This window comes from Zeugodacus cucurbitae, chromosome 4 (genome assembly GCF_028554725.1).
Source record: "Zeugodacus cucurbitae isolate PBARC_wt_2022May chromosome 4, idZeuCucr1.2, whole genome shotgun sequence".
Taxonomy (NCBI): domain Eukaryota; kingdom Metazoa; phylum Arthropoda; class Insecta; order Diptera; family Tephritidae; genus Zeugodacus; species Zeugodacus cucurbitae.
Window position 1 is genome coordinate 40,309,920 of NC_071669.1, and position 15,966 is coordinate 40,325,885.

The 15,966-nt window shown below is 35.8% G+C and overlaps 2 protein-coding genes and 1 long non-coding RNA gene across 12 annotated transcripts; 2 read left to right on the top strand and 1 right to left on the bottom strand.

The window, feature by feature from the left end:
• Positions 1-111: 111 nt before the first annotated feature.
• Positions 112-6,095, top strand: LOC105214907 (uncharacterized). Of its 2 annotated transcripts, XM_011188608.3 has the most exons (10): positions 112-805; positions 878-1,235; positions 1,328-1,729; positions 3,129-3,497; positions 3,563-3,916; positions 3,980-4,306; positions 4,444-4,591; positions 4,675-4,787; positions 4,922-5,126; positions 5,193-6,095. In XM_011188608.3, exons 1-10 carry the CDS (start codon positions 590-592, stop codon positions 5,746-5,748), a joined length of 3,048 nt encoding a protein of 1,015 aa, XP_011186910.1. In that variant the 5' UTR covers positions 112-589; the 3' UTR covers positions 5,749-6,095. The 2 variants fall into 2 exon arrangements, with proteins under 2 accessions (XP_011186910.1, XP_011186911.1); XM_011188609.3 differs by lacking the exon at positions 5,193-6,095 and having other exon boundaries at positions 4,430-4,591; positions 4,922-5,088.
• Positions 6,096-7,933: 1,838 nt separating this feature from the next.
• On the bottom strand, positions 7,934-15,801 carry LOC105214905 (rab GTPase-activating protein 1-like). Of its 9 annotated transcripts, none has more exons than XM_011188602.3 (11): positions 15,653-15,801; positions 14,676-15,349; positions 13,507-13,839; positions 13,131-13,314; positions 12,858-13,045; positions 11,644-12,785; positions 11,497-11,581; positions 11,332-11,435; positions 10,540-11,259; positions 10,009-10,476; positions 7,934-9,397 (listed from the first exon to the last, which is right to left on the bottom strand). In XM_011188602.3, exons 2-11 carry the CDS (start codon positions 14,932-14,934, stop codon positions 9,176-9,178), a joined length of 3,705 nt encoding a protein of 1,234 aa, XP_011186904.1. In that variant the 5' UTR covers positions 14,935-15,349; positions 15,653-15,801; the 3' UTR covers positions 7,934-9,175. The 9 variants fall into 9 exon arrangements, with proteins under 9 accessions (XP_011186904.1, XP_011186906.1, XP_011186905.1 ...); XM_011188604.3 differs by having other exon boundaries at positions 15,641-15,789; XM_011188603.3 differs by having other exon boundaries at positions 15,624-15,758.
• On the top strand, positions 8,925-9,999 carry LOC128921392 (uncharacterized). Its single transcript, XR_008470853.1, has 2 exons — positions 8,925-9,043; positions 9,203-9,999. It is a non-coding gene; the product is annotated as an uncharacterized LOC128921392 (long non-coding RNA).
• Positions 15,802-15,966: the final 165 nt, after the last annotated feature.

Sequence of the window (15,966 nt, forward strand, 5' to 3'; positions counted from 1 at the left end):
ATAAACCACTTGAACATCGGTATCTCATCGAAAAGCGATAGACGGTCTATATATTTTCAACTTGTAGCTAGATATTAATATATATAGAGAGTATGTGTGATAGCATTCTATGTCTCGGATTTGGAATTCTGTGTAATAGCGTTGCAGTGCTGATTTTCAACAAATACAGGTATACATTCCGAAAGGTCTTTAACCCATAAGAAAGCAAATACAGATGTGCAATCGTTTCCACGATGTTAATATCCCACTACTAAGCGACATTTTCATTTTATTTTCCACAACTTTGTACTGACCGGTGTGCGCTGCCAGACACTTATAGGGCTTCAATTGAGCTGTGGAAAAACTAAAACTTATTAAATTTGTCGAGGTACTATGTTTAGTCTTTCGGTAATATTCAAACGTGCAAGATGCTTGCACCAAGAAGCGTGTGGAAAATTAAAAACAAAAGACACTAATTTAATAAACCTCTCGCAAGGACCCGCATTAATTTCCGAATTCGTTACACAACCGCGAAAAGCACTTATTTATATTATTTATTGCAACTTTAAGTACCTGTATAAGTATCTCTACGCTAACATTCAATTCGGATATGCAAACAAGCAAAAGTCTATTAGCAAAATGTGTGAAATTAACATTTACAATGCTGCTACTGGTGGCATATAACGCGGTGCCGGTCAACGGGTATCCTGCAAACACCTTCCGGGATCTCGATATCTGTAATCACTGGAATGGACGTCGGCATTTTCTGGAATTGGGCGAACGTGGAGATTTGCATGCGCGCAACGTGACAACATCGGCCTTCCGAGTGTGTAACCACCTCGTATCCTCCGTTATTTTGTCTATGGATAATTTAAAGTATTTCTTTTCAATATCGTAGAGTACCCTCTTCTCGCCCACAAATCCCAGCCAAATGAAGAATCGCAGTAGCACCGATATTTGGTACCAATGCAATTTGGAGCTCGTAACCTGTGCTGAATGTGTCATCCGTATAACGTTCGTTCACGTCAATTTCTCCAAGACATGCGAACGCATTGCTAACTCCGGTATAGGAAAGTCATCACTTTGTCCTTGCGAACACATACAATTTTCAGAACCTCCATATGACACAACTCTTTCGGGGCAGGAATTCTGCGGTGATGGCAAAGTCTTTCGCAGCAAGACTCGTACATTATTGCTAAAATTCTTTTATCGCGCCACCAACAGTCATGTATTTTCGCTACAATATTTCTCAGAAAGTATGTGGATCCTTAATACTTTCCTATATTATCTTTTGTGCATAACCCTAACCATAACATATAAGTAAACATGAATTTGTATTCTAACTCAGGAAATGTTAAGATCGTCAGCGGCTCGCCTCGACAAGCCATAGTCAGCAACTACTCTAAAAATGAACCGCATGTCATATCAACACCTTATTTCCCAATGCCATATCCGCGAGATTATGGCATCGAGCATATACTAACGTGTGAATCGGAAAACTGTCAAGTTCGACTGGATTTTACCGACTTCCAATTGGGGCTCACTTCAACACTGGAAATATTCGATTCAAACGGTCAAATGTTGGACTCATATACCGGTGAGCATTTTCGCCCGCCCATCACTATTAGCAATGGTAAATCACTTTTACTTCAATTTCGTGGTAACGGCAATACCGGTGTTGGGTTTCGCGGAGAAATAACTTTTGTCTCATCCAAGCAATTGAAAGAAGACAGATTAGTACCATATACAGGTAAGTCATGATGATTATGAAATCACAAATTAAATGATTTTAATGTGTGTGACAGTTACTTAAGTACACTATTCTAGATTTATAACCCAGATATTTTAATATGTACACATTCGAACTGTGTCCTAGGCAAAAACGTCCTATATTACTAGGATTTTGTTTATTCTGCTCGCATTTAGTTACTAATGTAAAGAGAACACCTTGGGATCATGGTTTTAAATACCAAGCTGAATCCAAATCTATATCAAATATCCGATTGCTAAAATCTGTTACTAAAATCTGTTAATCGTCTCAAGTCGACGTAAAAATTATAGAAACCGCTTTGCTTTTAAGAGTTTCACACTTTAATCAATTGATTATATATATTAGTATATTTTCTACTAAAATACATATAAACAATTTCCTAGCCAATTAAACTTTTGATATTTAACAGTCGAAAGTGTAAACTTCAAGTTGATTTTTTTAATTTTGTAAATATCTTGTAGCCCTAGTCGTATTGAACCAATTGATACGAACACATAGTACAAACATATACTGCACGCTTTCAAATTATGAAAGTGCTAATACCTCAGGACAAGAAGGTTTCTTATTTTTAAAACTTTGTATGTAAAGAATTAAGCCCAACGTAAGACACGAGACGATTGCAGATCATAATAAAAAACATTTGAAGGTCTTCCAATTATTCAACATGGACAATAACATTTTCGTATTGATTATAGTATTTCTTTATTGTCTTATTTACCATTTTCGCTATGATTGGTAAACAAACGTGAGGACTAACAACCGTGGAAAAGAACATAACACATCTATGGGGAGGTTAGTAGTTGACGTAAAATGGAATGAACTTAATTTCCGTGCAAGAAACCAAATGTACCATGTTTTTTTTTACCTTTCTTTACATGTACTTTTTTATTTATGTGTATGCATGTACACCTTCCTCGTTTGCTTTGTCGGCAGTTCGGCCTTGTGTCAATGGCTTAAGTCTTACATGACCGGTGTGATCAGTTTTGTACTGAACAATTAGTGGTCAGTATTAACAAACATAGGAATAATCGTAAACAAATACGAATGGACTAGGTTCGAGCAGAGCCGAACACCAGATAATATCACAATTTTTATGATATAAGACGTGAGAAATATTTCGAAATTTATTATAAACAAATTTAAGTTCGCTATTATGATAAACTTCAAATCCCTAAATGTGGATAGTACCATGGCTATAGCAAACATTTTTTAAGTAAAGGTTTACGACAGTGGCTTAAATTTTATCAAGATCGGTTGAGTAGTTCTCGAGAAGTCTTAACAAGCTTTTCAGACGGTATCTTCAAAACTATATCTCGGATTTTATGACAATATTCTAGAGATCGCTGACCGATTTTATTTATATGTGGTGTATTTTTAGATTGTGGCGGCATGGTGTCTGGACCAGGTGGAGCGATTACTATGATGAATATGATTGAAAATAGCACCGATGTTAGATTCTACGACTGTATATGGATAATTAAACCCGGCAACAATTACATGATGATGAAGACACATATATCATTAAGAGTCGAGGAATTCCACGGAATGGCTTCACGCTCAGATCTTACCATACGGCAAGGCACCACATCCGACGCAGCTGAAATAGAAAGCGTTGTTTGGCCCAATAATGGTATGAGTAAAGAAAGTCACATTGTACCGGTATTAACGGGCTACTACATACGTTTACGTGGTGTCTTCGGTATGTCGTCTAAATTGGCAATTTCGTACAGTGTGTTTAACTATTTAAGTGAGTATGATTAATAATATGAAATGTTATTTCTGTTGGTAAATATTTGACTGCCTCTCACCTAGATTGCTATATTGGATCTGAATTCCTTTGCGGTAATAATCATTGCATCTCCATTAGATTACACTGCGATGGTTTCGATCACTGTGGCGACGGCTCAGACGAACCAGAGTCATGCGAAGAGGATTGGGCTCATTTACAAAATGATCGCCGATGGTATTCACATAAACCAAATTATTATTTTCCAAAAATTGAGCAGTATCCTGACTTGAAAACGGCAACTGGTATTTTCATAATAAGCACACTTGGCATATTTGCCGTATTAACAGGTTGGATGGTCATATTATATCGGATGGGAGTTAGAGCCCGCCATCAGCGCGAACTGCAAAGTCATCTGCAAACCATCAGTGAACTATTGGGTACAGAAATAGTTTCGAAAATACTTGCATAAGTTAAAATCATATTGAACTTTCCATCAACAGATCGTCAAGAAGAGATGACCCCAGATGAACCACCGAGCTATGAAGCACCTCCTGACTATGAAGAGGTTATTAAAGTGGGCATGGAACAGGAGATACGTGATGCTCGTCAACGACAGCGTCGTCGTCACCATCACCATCCTAGTTGTGGACATGCAACATGCGTAGTTCCACATACTCATGCATGTGAGCGTCCAACTACATCGGCAGCCGCTGCAGCTCTTGTCGTCGGAGGTCCCGGCGGCACAGATGGAGCTGGAACAGCAATACCGGATACGGAAATATGCAATGAATTGGCCAATCGTGTACTGATGGTCACTGCAGCTTGCGGTAATAATTCATGTTATGTTTCGAATATGCACATGTATACATAAAATCATGTACGCCTTTTCACTACGCACATGCCCAAAGAGCTCTTCAAAAGCTAATATTTTTCTATTAATTTAATCTAAGAATCACGTTTACAGGCGCTGCAGGCGCGTCAGAGCCGAGCTCAACTACACAGGGATGCTGTTGCTGTCAATCCATGGGGATTCCGACGTGCCCGACATCGCTTCCCATTGGGTGTGAATTATCCCCTACCATTGGCGAGCAACCGGAGGCTACAGCCAGCTCGTAAGTATTCTCAATCTAAGTTACATTAATAGAATACATAATACGTCAACGTATGGTATTATTGTTGTGTATTATGTATATAGTGCCGGAACGCCGAGTCAACTTGAGGAACGAAGTGACGAATTTCGAGATGACTCACTCAATATATCGCTCACTCTAGGCATCCCACAAACAACAATGGCGCTCAGCGAAAACGGTAAATGTTTTGAGTAACTTTTGCATAAGGGTTATTTAAACCCCACTATGGCTATAGTTGAATTAAATTCGTCGTGAAATATTTCTTTTTTTTTTTATTTTTCTAATTCTTGTCTAAAAATTATTTATCTCAAGATTCTAATGCTTCATCTCGACCGAAGAGCACCACTAATTACAGCGAGCAAACTTACTTGAAACGTTCCTGGATTGTCGTAAATAATGGTACACATAACTACAAGGTTCAACGTTTGCGTCATACATTCTCGGTACCCGAGTCATTTCCTATAGATGCTTATTACCCCGATGTACTAACCTACGGTACCAATCTACCACATGAACGGTAAGTAGATCAGACCCCTCTGTATTAGTTTGTATATGTTGATAACTCATCTATTCTGCTTTGCAGACACCTTTTCCTCAGCAATGCTAGCAACTTTGGGTCGGAGTTATCGCGAGACCCTTCTGCGCACTGCATCAGTACACGCCGACACCATCAACAACCATATCAACCGCAATCAGGTCAGCAACAGCGTAACACTATGTTGCCAATTTGCAATGATGATTTGTTTAACCCCACCTTCACTGATCTTTGCGTCGCACCCACAACTCACAAAAATCCCACCACCGATGCAGGGTATAGGCGAGATCTACCGCTTCACAACGAAACGGATAGCGACTGTGAGCGAAATGTATCTTGCTTTGGAGCGGTGAGCCATCGTAAACATGGTCGACGTGGTCACGGCAGACGTCATGTTCGCAGCAAATCATTTACGAACTCTACCAGCAGCCAACAGCGTCATCATCAACGGGTCGGTGGAGGTAGTGGTGTAATGAGAAGAAGCTCGTCGGCCGATTTGTTGTTGCGCTTAAGCCCAGTCACAACACCTAAGCAGGAATGTACCAGTTCGACTGGAAATAGACAACCACATCCAAAGCATGAAGAATTGATCTTTTTGATTTGAGGTGCGATCTAGATTATTTGAAAGTGAAAAGGTGACTAATGTGGGGTTTTAGTTCAGCATTTGGATCTCTTTTAGTTTTTGGATGTGATTTAGCTAATAGTTTTATATATTATCAAATTGTTATACTCATAAATATTTATTTATGTACATACAATATTTTCCTTGTTATAACTATTCTGTATCCTCATAATCAACGCTAACGGTTACAGATATACTATTATCCTTTGACACTTACTTATAAAGCAACACTGAAATTATTGTTATCCATATACATATGTATGTATGTATGTACCTTAAAATAGTTATGGAGAAAGAATAATACACATAATTTCATAAATCAAATATAACTTTAATTTATTTTCTTGCACGATATATTTAGAGGGATAGTAAAGGGGTAATATTAAATCATTGAACGGGATTGAATATTCTTTCTCTTGGCAATTTTATGTAAATCCGTCATGGAACGCTAACCTCATTTTAATATAGAAAAAATCACAAGTAAGGGATAAGTACTCTGAGATAACACACAATTTGACTAATATATTCGGCATGATACTTTTCGTGGACAACCTAACTCATGATTGATTCATCCAAAATCAATAAAACAAAAAAAAATCGTAATAAGCTTAACATTATGAAATTTTGTAACAGAAATTAAGGAATCGGAATATGACGATTAGTTGTATCCTTTCTAAATGAACAAAAATGTTGTCAATATCAACACATACAAGTTGCTGTTTATAACTATCGCTCCTCCAGATTTGTAAAACAATATCGAAATCTCAAAAGCTACACAAAGTGGAACTGCTAGTCTATCTTGATAAGCTGGTATATTCGGTACTCCATATTGAATGAATATTACTATTAAATAGTCCATTGGTTTGAAAATTAAAATTTACTGAAATTTATATGTATGTATTTATATGCGTTTTCGAATTTTATTCATCTTAAAATACTAAATGTACGAATACATATTATATATGTTTGGTTTGTGTATGAATTCAAGTTGCAGCATAGTGTACATATACATATATAAACAAATAGATATAGTGTGAAACATAAATGGCTTCTGCATTACATATATTTGAAAATACGCCCTAAAATGGACAATTGAATATTTTACTTTATTTTTGTAACACACTGTATGTGTGTATTTACATACTGATACACAACTTCGAATAAGAACCATCTCCTTTAATACAAAATCATCAAAAGTTATAAGCAGTGTGGTGTAAATATTTTGGGGTCACCACAGTCATCCAAGAGATGCAATAACTGAGGCGGGAAATTAGCTTCAGTAACTAAAATACTTCTATTCTAGGATATCATGGCAACAAATATAATTACAAGACGATATGAAAGTGTTCTTTCTATATTTTATTTTATGTTGCAGTTGTCGCCAGATAAATAAATGCGTCCAAAGCCATATGTTACACTGAAGCAAGATATCTTACATTACTTTTTTCGCAGTGCATATGTATGTGCTATAAGTATGTATATTGTATATGTTGCAAAAAGGGTGTCTGCAATTTTATACTGAAAAGTAATACATACATACATATGTAAACATTAATATGCATATGTATATATATGTATAAAGTATGTAAGTACAGTGGAACTTCTCTAACTCGAATCACCATAATCCACAAAAAAATTAGAACATATAAATTTTCAAAAAGCTGTAAAATATAGATTTACTAGCAGACCACTCCGGCTTCGCACGGGTTTAAACAAACATTTCAAAAGTTATAAGATTTTACACACTTATACAAACTTTCCAATACATATGTATGTACTTCCCGTTTCTTGCGTGGGTTCTTTTTAAAGAAGTAAAATAAGGAAAATTCGAACATGAAATTATATTTTATTTGCAATGAGCTAAAACTTGATTACGACCTCCAGTCTTTTGTGTCCGTTGTCTTCCTCTCTGATTATGAAGGCATCGACTCCCTAGTGCGAGCTTGTATATTTCTAATATTTTGTTCTTCAAGCCGCTGCCGACATTTTCAGTTTCAGATTAAGATTCTCCATCACGGAGTCTTTTTGATACTCTCACCTGGGAACTAGGTGAATGTAGCTTTCCAATGGTGAAAGATTTTTTGAAATCGGCAAAGTAGTTTTAGAGTTTATTCATTACAAACATACATACAAATTGTTCCTCTTTATAATAGTAGTATAGATACACTGTTTTATTTATTGGCTTTGCATAAAGTTTTATGTACATACGTTAAAACATGTATTCTGTAATTTTGTATGTTGCAGTTTGCTATTATTGGCTCTTGACGTCTATATCTCATGCCTTTGATAGATGATTTATGCAATCCATAACTTTAATATAATATTTTTGTTCGCCTCCGTACTGTATAGATGGACTCTTTTAAAATTCTGCCTCGATAGTAACATTTTAAATTTGGTATTATGTCCTGACCAAAAAGTTCGATTTATGGAAGGAAATATGTATGAAAAATGTGTATGTCTTCTATTGCCTCTTCAAAAGTTCGAGTTATGGAGAACTTCCGCGTTATAGAAATTCGAGTTAAGGAAGGAAATTTGTATGAAATTTGGCCTCTAAACGCTATTGCCAATTCAAGTGTTCGAGTTATGGAGATCTTCGAGTTATAGAAGTTCCACTGTATGTGAATCGCTATATATAATTTAATTCTTCCCACACTTTTTTCGCTGTTGTAATTATGTAACAGTTTCCCCTCTCTTTCAAATATATGTTGGTATATTTATTACAGTGTATATTATTCATATGTGAGAAATACATCTATACATACATATGTGTACGTTGCATTGTGTAAATACTAATGCAAATAAAAATTAATGCATAAAAGCTCAAGTCTAAAACGAAGTGTTTAAAAAAATATGTTGATGAGAAATGCACTTTTTGAGCAGTTATAAAAGCAAATGATTGCCACATTATCAATGTATACATATATAATAGTCTGGGGAATCAAATATCTACTAAGAAAAATAGCAAACTAATAAAAAAAGAACTCGTTTGCTGAATACCCCGTTAGTCTCGAACAATTTTGAATTTTATTTACAAATAAAATATTTAGTTCGTTTCGCTTTCACTCAAATAAATAAATTATTATTAATAAATTAATAAATTATATTAAATTTTCTTATAAAAAAATCGACTATCATAAAGAAATATTATTAAACAAAGCATAAAATCGAAATACTTTTGTTGAAAATTTCTCTAACTTTTGCATACGAAATATTGAAAGTCAGTGTACAAAGCAACAACATTTAATTTTTTCAATATTTTACACATTTATATGTATATGTAAGTATATGTAGCATTGTGTGAGTAATGGATGCATGCATGCACTTAAGCAACAGTTACACATCTCTCAAGAAACGTCTTTAATTAAATCTATTAATGTATGCATGTTTTCTTTTTTAATTATGTCGACATTTAAATAAGCGATGACTGTGGTTGCAGGTGCTGTCGGAAATGATCAGCTGCACCCACACCTACGTCAACACCGGTTCCAGCGCCAATGCCAACAATACGCCCAGCACTACTCTCCAAGGGCACTACAATGTTGCGTAAACTGTCGATGCTATTGCGTAGTTTAACGGTCTGGAATTTAGCTGGCAATTTCGGCGAACCTCCCACTGAAAATGCTTTAAACTCCTATGAAGCGGGCAGCGTTCAAGAAATAAGACAATTCATATACAAACCAAATTAGTATGTATAATTCTTTTGGTGCATTATTCTTTTAATTGAACCAAAAATCAAATTTTGTGTACAAGAATAAAGTATCGAACAAAATGCTTAAAAAATATTTGTAAACATATATGCATGTAATATCTACAAACTAATAAATATAAAGTACTTCAAAGTGACGAATTTCATGTGAAAATAAATTGGTATAATTCATTTGACCACGATATTAAATATATGTATATCGAACTGAATACAAAAAAAAACAATAAGAAAAAAGCATTTAAGATAAATTCGAAGTTAACTTACAAATGATATTGTATTGTGAATTAAAATGAATTTGGAAATTTGGAAAACAGTTGTTGATTTTACTTGAAAATTATCCAAGTTAAATTTTATGAAATGAAGCTTTATTATATAAATTAAATGTTGTAATGTGAATGAAACTTTTCAAAAAGTCAAATGATGGCGTTTTAAAACTATAACTAAGTGTATATTAAATTAAACTGGCATCTTCATGCGAAGCTTTTGGAAATCAATATTGAAAATTGCAGTGTTGCCATATGTAAACTTCAAGATACCTGGTTACTGCTGGGTGAATTAGTTTCGCTACCTGCCGCTGATGCACTAGCAGATGCATGTTGAGTGTACGATTGGAATGTTGGCAAAATAGGGTCACGACTGCCACGTGTAGTTACCTTCTCTTGCAATGAGTTGAGTGTCTTTGAAAGCCACGGTTGCCAACTGTTCCGATTGGAATGCATTTCAGTAATAGTGGCGCTCAACTGATGGTTTAAATCTTGATTGCGACACTCAGCTTCGACGTGTGCTAACTTAGCTTGTGCCAGTTCCAGTTCTAGTTCACGGATACGTTGAGTTGCGATATTTATTGGATCAAGTGGTCCTAATGGTGCTTCTATGCCCTGCTGAATGCTATTCTGCTGCGTTGACTTAATACCACTATTTCTGCTTACCTGGGCAGGTAGTCTGACACTATGATCGGTATTTTCCATTTGTTGTACACAATTGCTGCACTTTGATACTATATTCTGATGATCGAAATTTTGTCAATGAGTATTTTGGAAATCGCATTGGACTTTGCAATCACTTACCATTACATTTCCCAGCGTCTCATTCAAATTTGTATTGTCATTTTCCAAGCGCTGCATTATTAATTTATAATCCTGTATGATGCCTGTGTGTTTCCTTTCCTTTTCTATTGCTCTTTCATTAGCCTCGATCAATTTTTTCTTGAGTTCATCGATCTCCGCTTGCAATTTGCGTCGCTCTTCCCCAAAGCGATTTTCATAAATTTGTGCCTCCTTTTCCAGACGCTCTTTGTGCTGCTTCTTCAGTTGAAATTCCTCTTCATACTGTTTTAATTTCTTAATTTTTCGTTCACAAGCCATTTTCATAACACGACGTGCCTGACTAGGGCTGCGGCATTTCTTCGGTAGCGTTACACGGAAATATTTTAGTATGCCTTCGAAGTCGAGTTGACGCAAGTCAGCCTCGCAAATAGAAAGCAATGTCACAGCAACTTGAAAAAGCAATGGTACACCGTCTAGAAGAAACACGTCTAGTACATGAAATACGAAACACAGTGGAAAACGAGCTGTGAAGAGTGTGAGAAACCACTGCGAGGCGTACATATGTGTCTCAATACCGCATGCTGCAAAATGCTCATGCAATTTGGGCAATTGATCCTTGATCAAGCGGTCCAGTTGATAGAGTCGTAAATAAAGTACTTCAAATCCTTGCTTGTACAAATCACGAAGGCCGTAATCATACATAAGTGCCACCAGTACACAGAATGCATCTTCTTCGGGCATCTACATAAACGGAGCATATTTATTAAAATAATCTACAAATTAATACATCCGTATGCATAGCATACAACTTACATGCAATAATAGGCTTGCCGCAATAAAACTTAAGCCTTGGCAATAGCCGACTTCACTGTCATAAACGGCATATGCCTTGGATACCTTGAAGAGTGCGTCTTGTCCTAAATCAAAGAAATATGCAGTGTAAAAGAAGAAATTGGAATGATAAAAAGAAATAATTACCAGAACCACCAGTTTCTTTGAAGCATTTATGTGCCGGAAATGTCCTATGTATATCCCGTTGTATTACAGTTTCGCATTTGGTTTCCTACAGAAATGTTAGAATACATATATTTTTTGTATTACCAATAATTATTACTTATTACTTACTTTGGTAATTAAAATCTTATACATGTCAAGCATTTCGGTTTTTCCCTCAACATTTGCCAGTTTCTGCCATATCTTTTCACGTAAAGCTTCCGGTATGCCCAAACGTACCAAAGGAGCCAAATTTTTTGGTCGTTTTTCACTATCCCATTCCTTTAGTATTGGATCCCACTCATCCAGTTTGTCCTGTGAGCAATCTTTGGAAACCTCCCCTGTACCACTCAATAAGGGTTCATCACCATCTGAACTGTAGTCGGTTGGACAATCATCCTCTATCGATGCAATCGATGATGAACGCACAATGCGTGATAAGTTATTCATTCCAAATTTCAACAATGAAGTTTGCGGTTGTGGTTCATTTATTTCTTCAGACGGATCAATAGAGTTCACCTTCCAACTGAATTCATCGGTTGTACGCTCTAGTTGTAGATAGAAGCGCAATGTCATTGGGCGTTTGGATATAAAATGATCCATAATGCGTAGCTCACTAGCCGACTGGATTACAACGGGTGTCTCAATAACAAAACGTACAGGATCGCGTATGCCACGCACCACTATATCAACAGCCACAGTGAGAAAATTCTTTGAGGCTTCAACATTGAGCTGTTCGAATGCAGCTTCATTTGCCTTCCATTCGGCGCGTATAACATAAGGTTGCAGACAAAGCGGCATGGCACCGGAACCACTAGCATTGTCCCCCGCAACGACACTAGTAGACGGTGCGCCATTACCATTGCCACCGCCAGCAGTGGAGGTGGGCAACTGATAGTTCATGTTCACCATATCAATCAATTGCATATCGCCCTGACGCACCAACTTGCCTGGGCTCAGTAGTACACCAAAACAGCGTTCTATAAACAAAGGTTGCAGTATATTCGAAGGGGTTTGTTTGACGGTAATAATGACTTCTTTGTCAGTGTTTGCACGTAACTTGAAACAATTGCGATCACGAGGCACTGCCGAGTATGAGTTCTTAGCGACCTTTTCACGGATCTCCAACGATACAGTAAATTCATAGCCGGCTGTATTTAGTGGATTTCCACTAACATCGGATGTTACTGAGTTCATCATATTACTGTCGATGGCAGATGTCAAGCTGCAAGTCATGCTTGGCGGATATGTACGAAAAGCCTTTTGGAAACAAGCTTTAAAATCAAGCACACAGTGTTAATTAATATAAGAAAGTTTAGCAAGAGTAATCGCATTTTCCCACTTACCACTGACTTGGTTAACCGCTTCTGGTATATGACAACGGAACACATGGCATTGAAAAAGCGAATCGCCATGCAACCAAGTAAAGGCAAAGCAACCATTTTCAGGAGTTTCTACAGGTCCTCGAAAATATAAAATAATGCTTTGTATCTCGTAGGTAGCAATGACGGAGTTGGTTTCAGCGTCATGCAAACTGTAGAGCACATACATATAAGAAACATTTATTTCTGTTATATACTGTCTTCGTAAACAAATTTTAATTTATTTAATTTACTTACACAACTAGGCCATCGGAGCAATTCGGTATGCTAACGGATATTTTCAGACCAACTGATTCTGAATTACTGTTCAACTCATTCATAATTCGATATATGTCGATTTCGGATTTGGGAGCATTTATGTTTGCAGCTCCAAGATATGTGACACCGGAAAATATAGTGCAACCTTGATCGATATCAGAAACTAAAATATAAATTACAAATACAATAAAATAAATGGAATACATATTTGTATGTAAGTTTAATCTTTAGTAAAACACACATGCACAATACTTCGTAGCAATACACCGAACAAAAGTTTAAAATTGAAAACAAAAAAATCGTAAATTGAAAAATCGTTATACCGAATTTAAAAATAAGCGGCCGCTAGGCTCACCTTCTTCGTCGGTATCATTCTTCTCCGGCTTCATGAGGTCTTGTTTCTCTTCGACACCACCACCACCAACCCCGCCTGGACTTGCATCGATGCAGTCATAAAATACCGAATGGCCAACGCGATTATGCTCAGAAGTTGACGCGTCATCGCTTTTCGGTGTCATAGCATAATCTGTGTGGTGACGATTTAATGTTTGTGACTTCATTGCGGTCTTCGGTGGAACTAACTGTTGCTGTTCGCAGTCGTTGTCTGGCACTAGCAGTGCAGGGCTTGAAGTACCAGCCAATGGTAATGTCAGTGATTTTTGTTTACTCAACGCTACCGCTTTGCTAGCTGCAATATATTGAAAATGTATGTACACTTCTAAATAGCAAAGTACTAATGCCGTGTGGTTTAAAGATATTTCTCATTATTTATGGAGAGATGTGAGGCGTTGTTGTTATCGTGTTGTTGATGACGTTGCTATGAAACACAATGTTCTGTTTTGTGAGCAGCTGTTAGCGTTTATTTTTTACGCCGATATCCCTACAACCGGCCATTAGTGAATAGTGAGAAAATATCGAAGTAATACCTTAAAATAATTCACAACTTGTACAACATTTTGTTGGTTGCTGATTTTGAAAACTTAAAGTGGCCGCTATTGGGAAAGTGGAACTTCGTGTTACTAATTTCAAAATATATTGCTTATATATCTGTTATTTTAATTATTATTATTTTTATTTTTTGTTTTTAACTACTTGTTTCAAATAAGACTGTTCAAATGTTTAAATTCGACAATTTACAGACTACTTTATATTTTACACCAACAAAGTGTTGCAACTACAATTACTACAATAACAAATACAATAGTTTTTTAGTTTAAAATTACTTTTCACTACAGACATATTTTTTTACTACATAGTGTTACAATTTGTTTGGCGGGTGAGAAAGAGAAAATTACAAGAACAGTTTAAGAAAATCGCAATAAAAATTAAGAATTGTGAGCAATTCCAAATTGACAATATATCACAATGCACTACACCAAAGTCAAAATATCCACCAGCTCACATTCTTATAAACTCCACATGATATGAGATTCTAAGGATCAAATTATGAGTTTGCAGAAATATTTATTGTATAGTTTCTTAGTATGCTAACTACAAACTGATAATAAATAAATCCGTTCTTACCTATTGAAGAGGTGTCTGAATTTAAATCAATTTCACGCAAAGCGTCCGTCATGGCATGTTGCAAATCAGTAATATTACGATTATTCGCCAAATTTAGCGTTGGTGATTTGTTGTTCATCGGTATTACTAAAAGTGTACCATTTTCCGTTAAATGCTGCTGATCTATTGGTGTTGTGATATTGCTGTCGGAAACAATTTCATACTCTCCACTTGTGGTTAACGAGGATTCCGATGATTTCGTGCTAAGATTATCATCCATGTCTCTATTTCGGCTATATGTCTACCCGTCAATATTTCCAAATTCAATGTCTCTTTTTACGCCTTTAAAATATGATTTAATGTGTTTAAAATTCTGTATATGCGAGTACTAGCCGTGTAGTCCGTTTATAGTTGTTTCTATACTTTCAAATGGCTAAATGTAAGTGGTGTATGAAAGTGCACACATGTGTATGTGTGCAAGAAAACTACTCCAGGTAGATATGTAGGTGCGTAATATAAGGGACGGCAGCGTTTCGTATTGAACAATACCCAAGTTATCCAGTAGGTACAACAATGAAATTTGAAACTACAATGTAACACTTAGCTGTTCTCCATGGGTTGATCGAATATTGTTTTATTTACATGTTTCTGATGTTAAATGTTTGTTAGAGTATTTAGATATAAGAAATATTGAGCTGAAAATATGATATAGAAAAAAATTAATATTATTCAGATTCAATCACTCTATTTTTCTGATCGATGATGACGAATCGTAATAACTATTACAGTTGTGGTGTTAGTCTATACGAATATTGGAGGTAAATTGCGATGGGTGGGAGGTGGACCCAGTTCCAGAACTAATAACACAACCAACCGATCCTATTATCGAATTTTGACAATAAGAAAATACATGAAATCATTCCGCACCATATATTTGCGGTTTCTGGCAAAATCAAACTTTTTAATTACTCATTTATTACACTAACTGAATACTTCACTTTATATTTTTGTTTTGTTATTGATTTTCACAATTTTTATGTTGATAATTAAATGTGCAACTATTTTCCGTCTTCTGAAAATCTCTACTTTGCCTTTTGACATCATTTTCCTTCATTCCTTTTTGTTATTACTCGATGTATACAAAGTGCTACCACCTAGAAATTATAAATACTCTTATGACAAAAATCCAAAATCCAAAAAACTAAAATATATAGTTTACTCTAACGGTTTTTTTTATAAAATTTACAAGTTTATTAAATTATAATAAATGTTAACAGGAAATAAAGATATCTGTTGTATTAAGTTTTGTTTT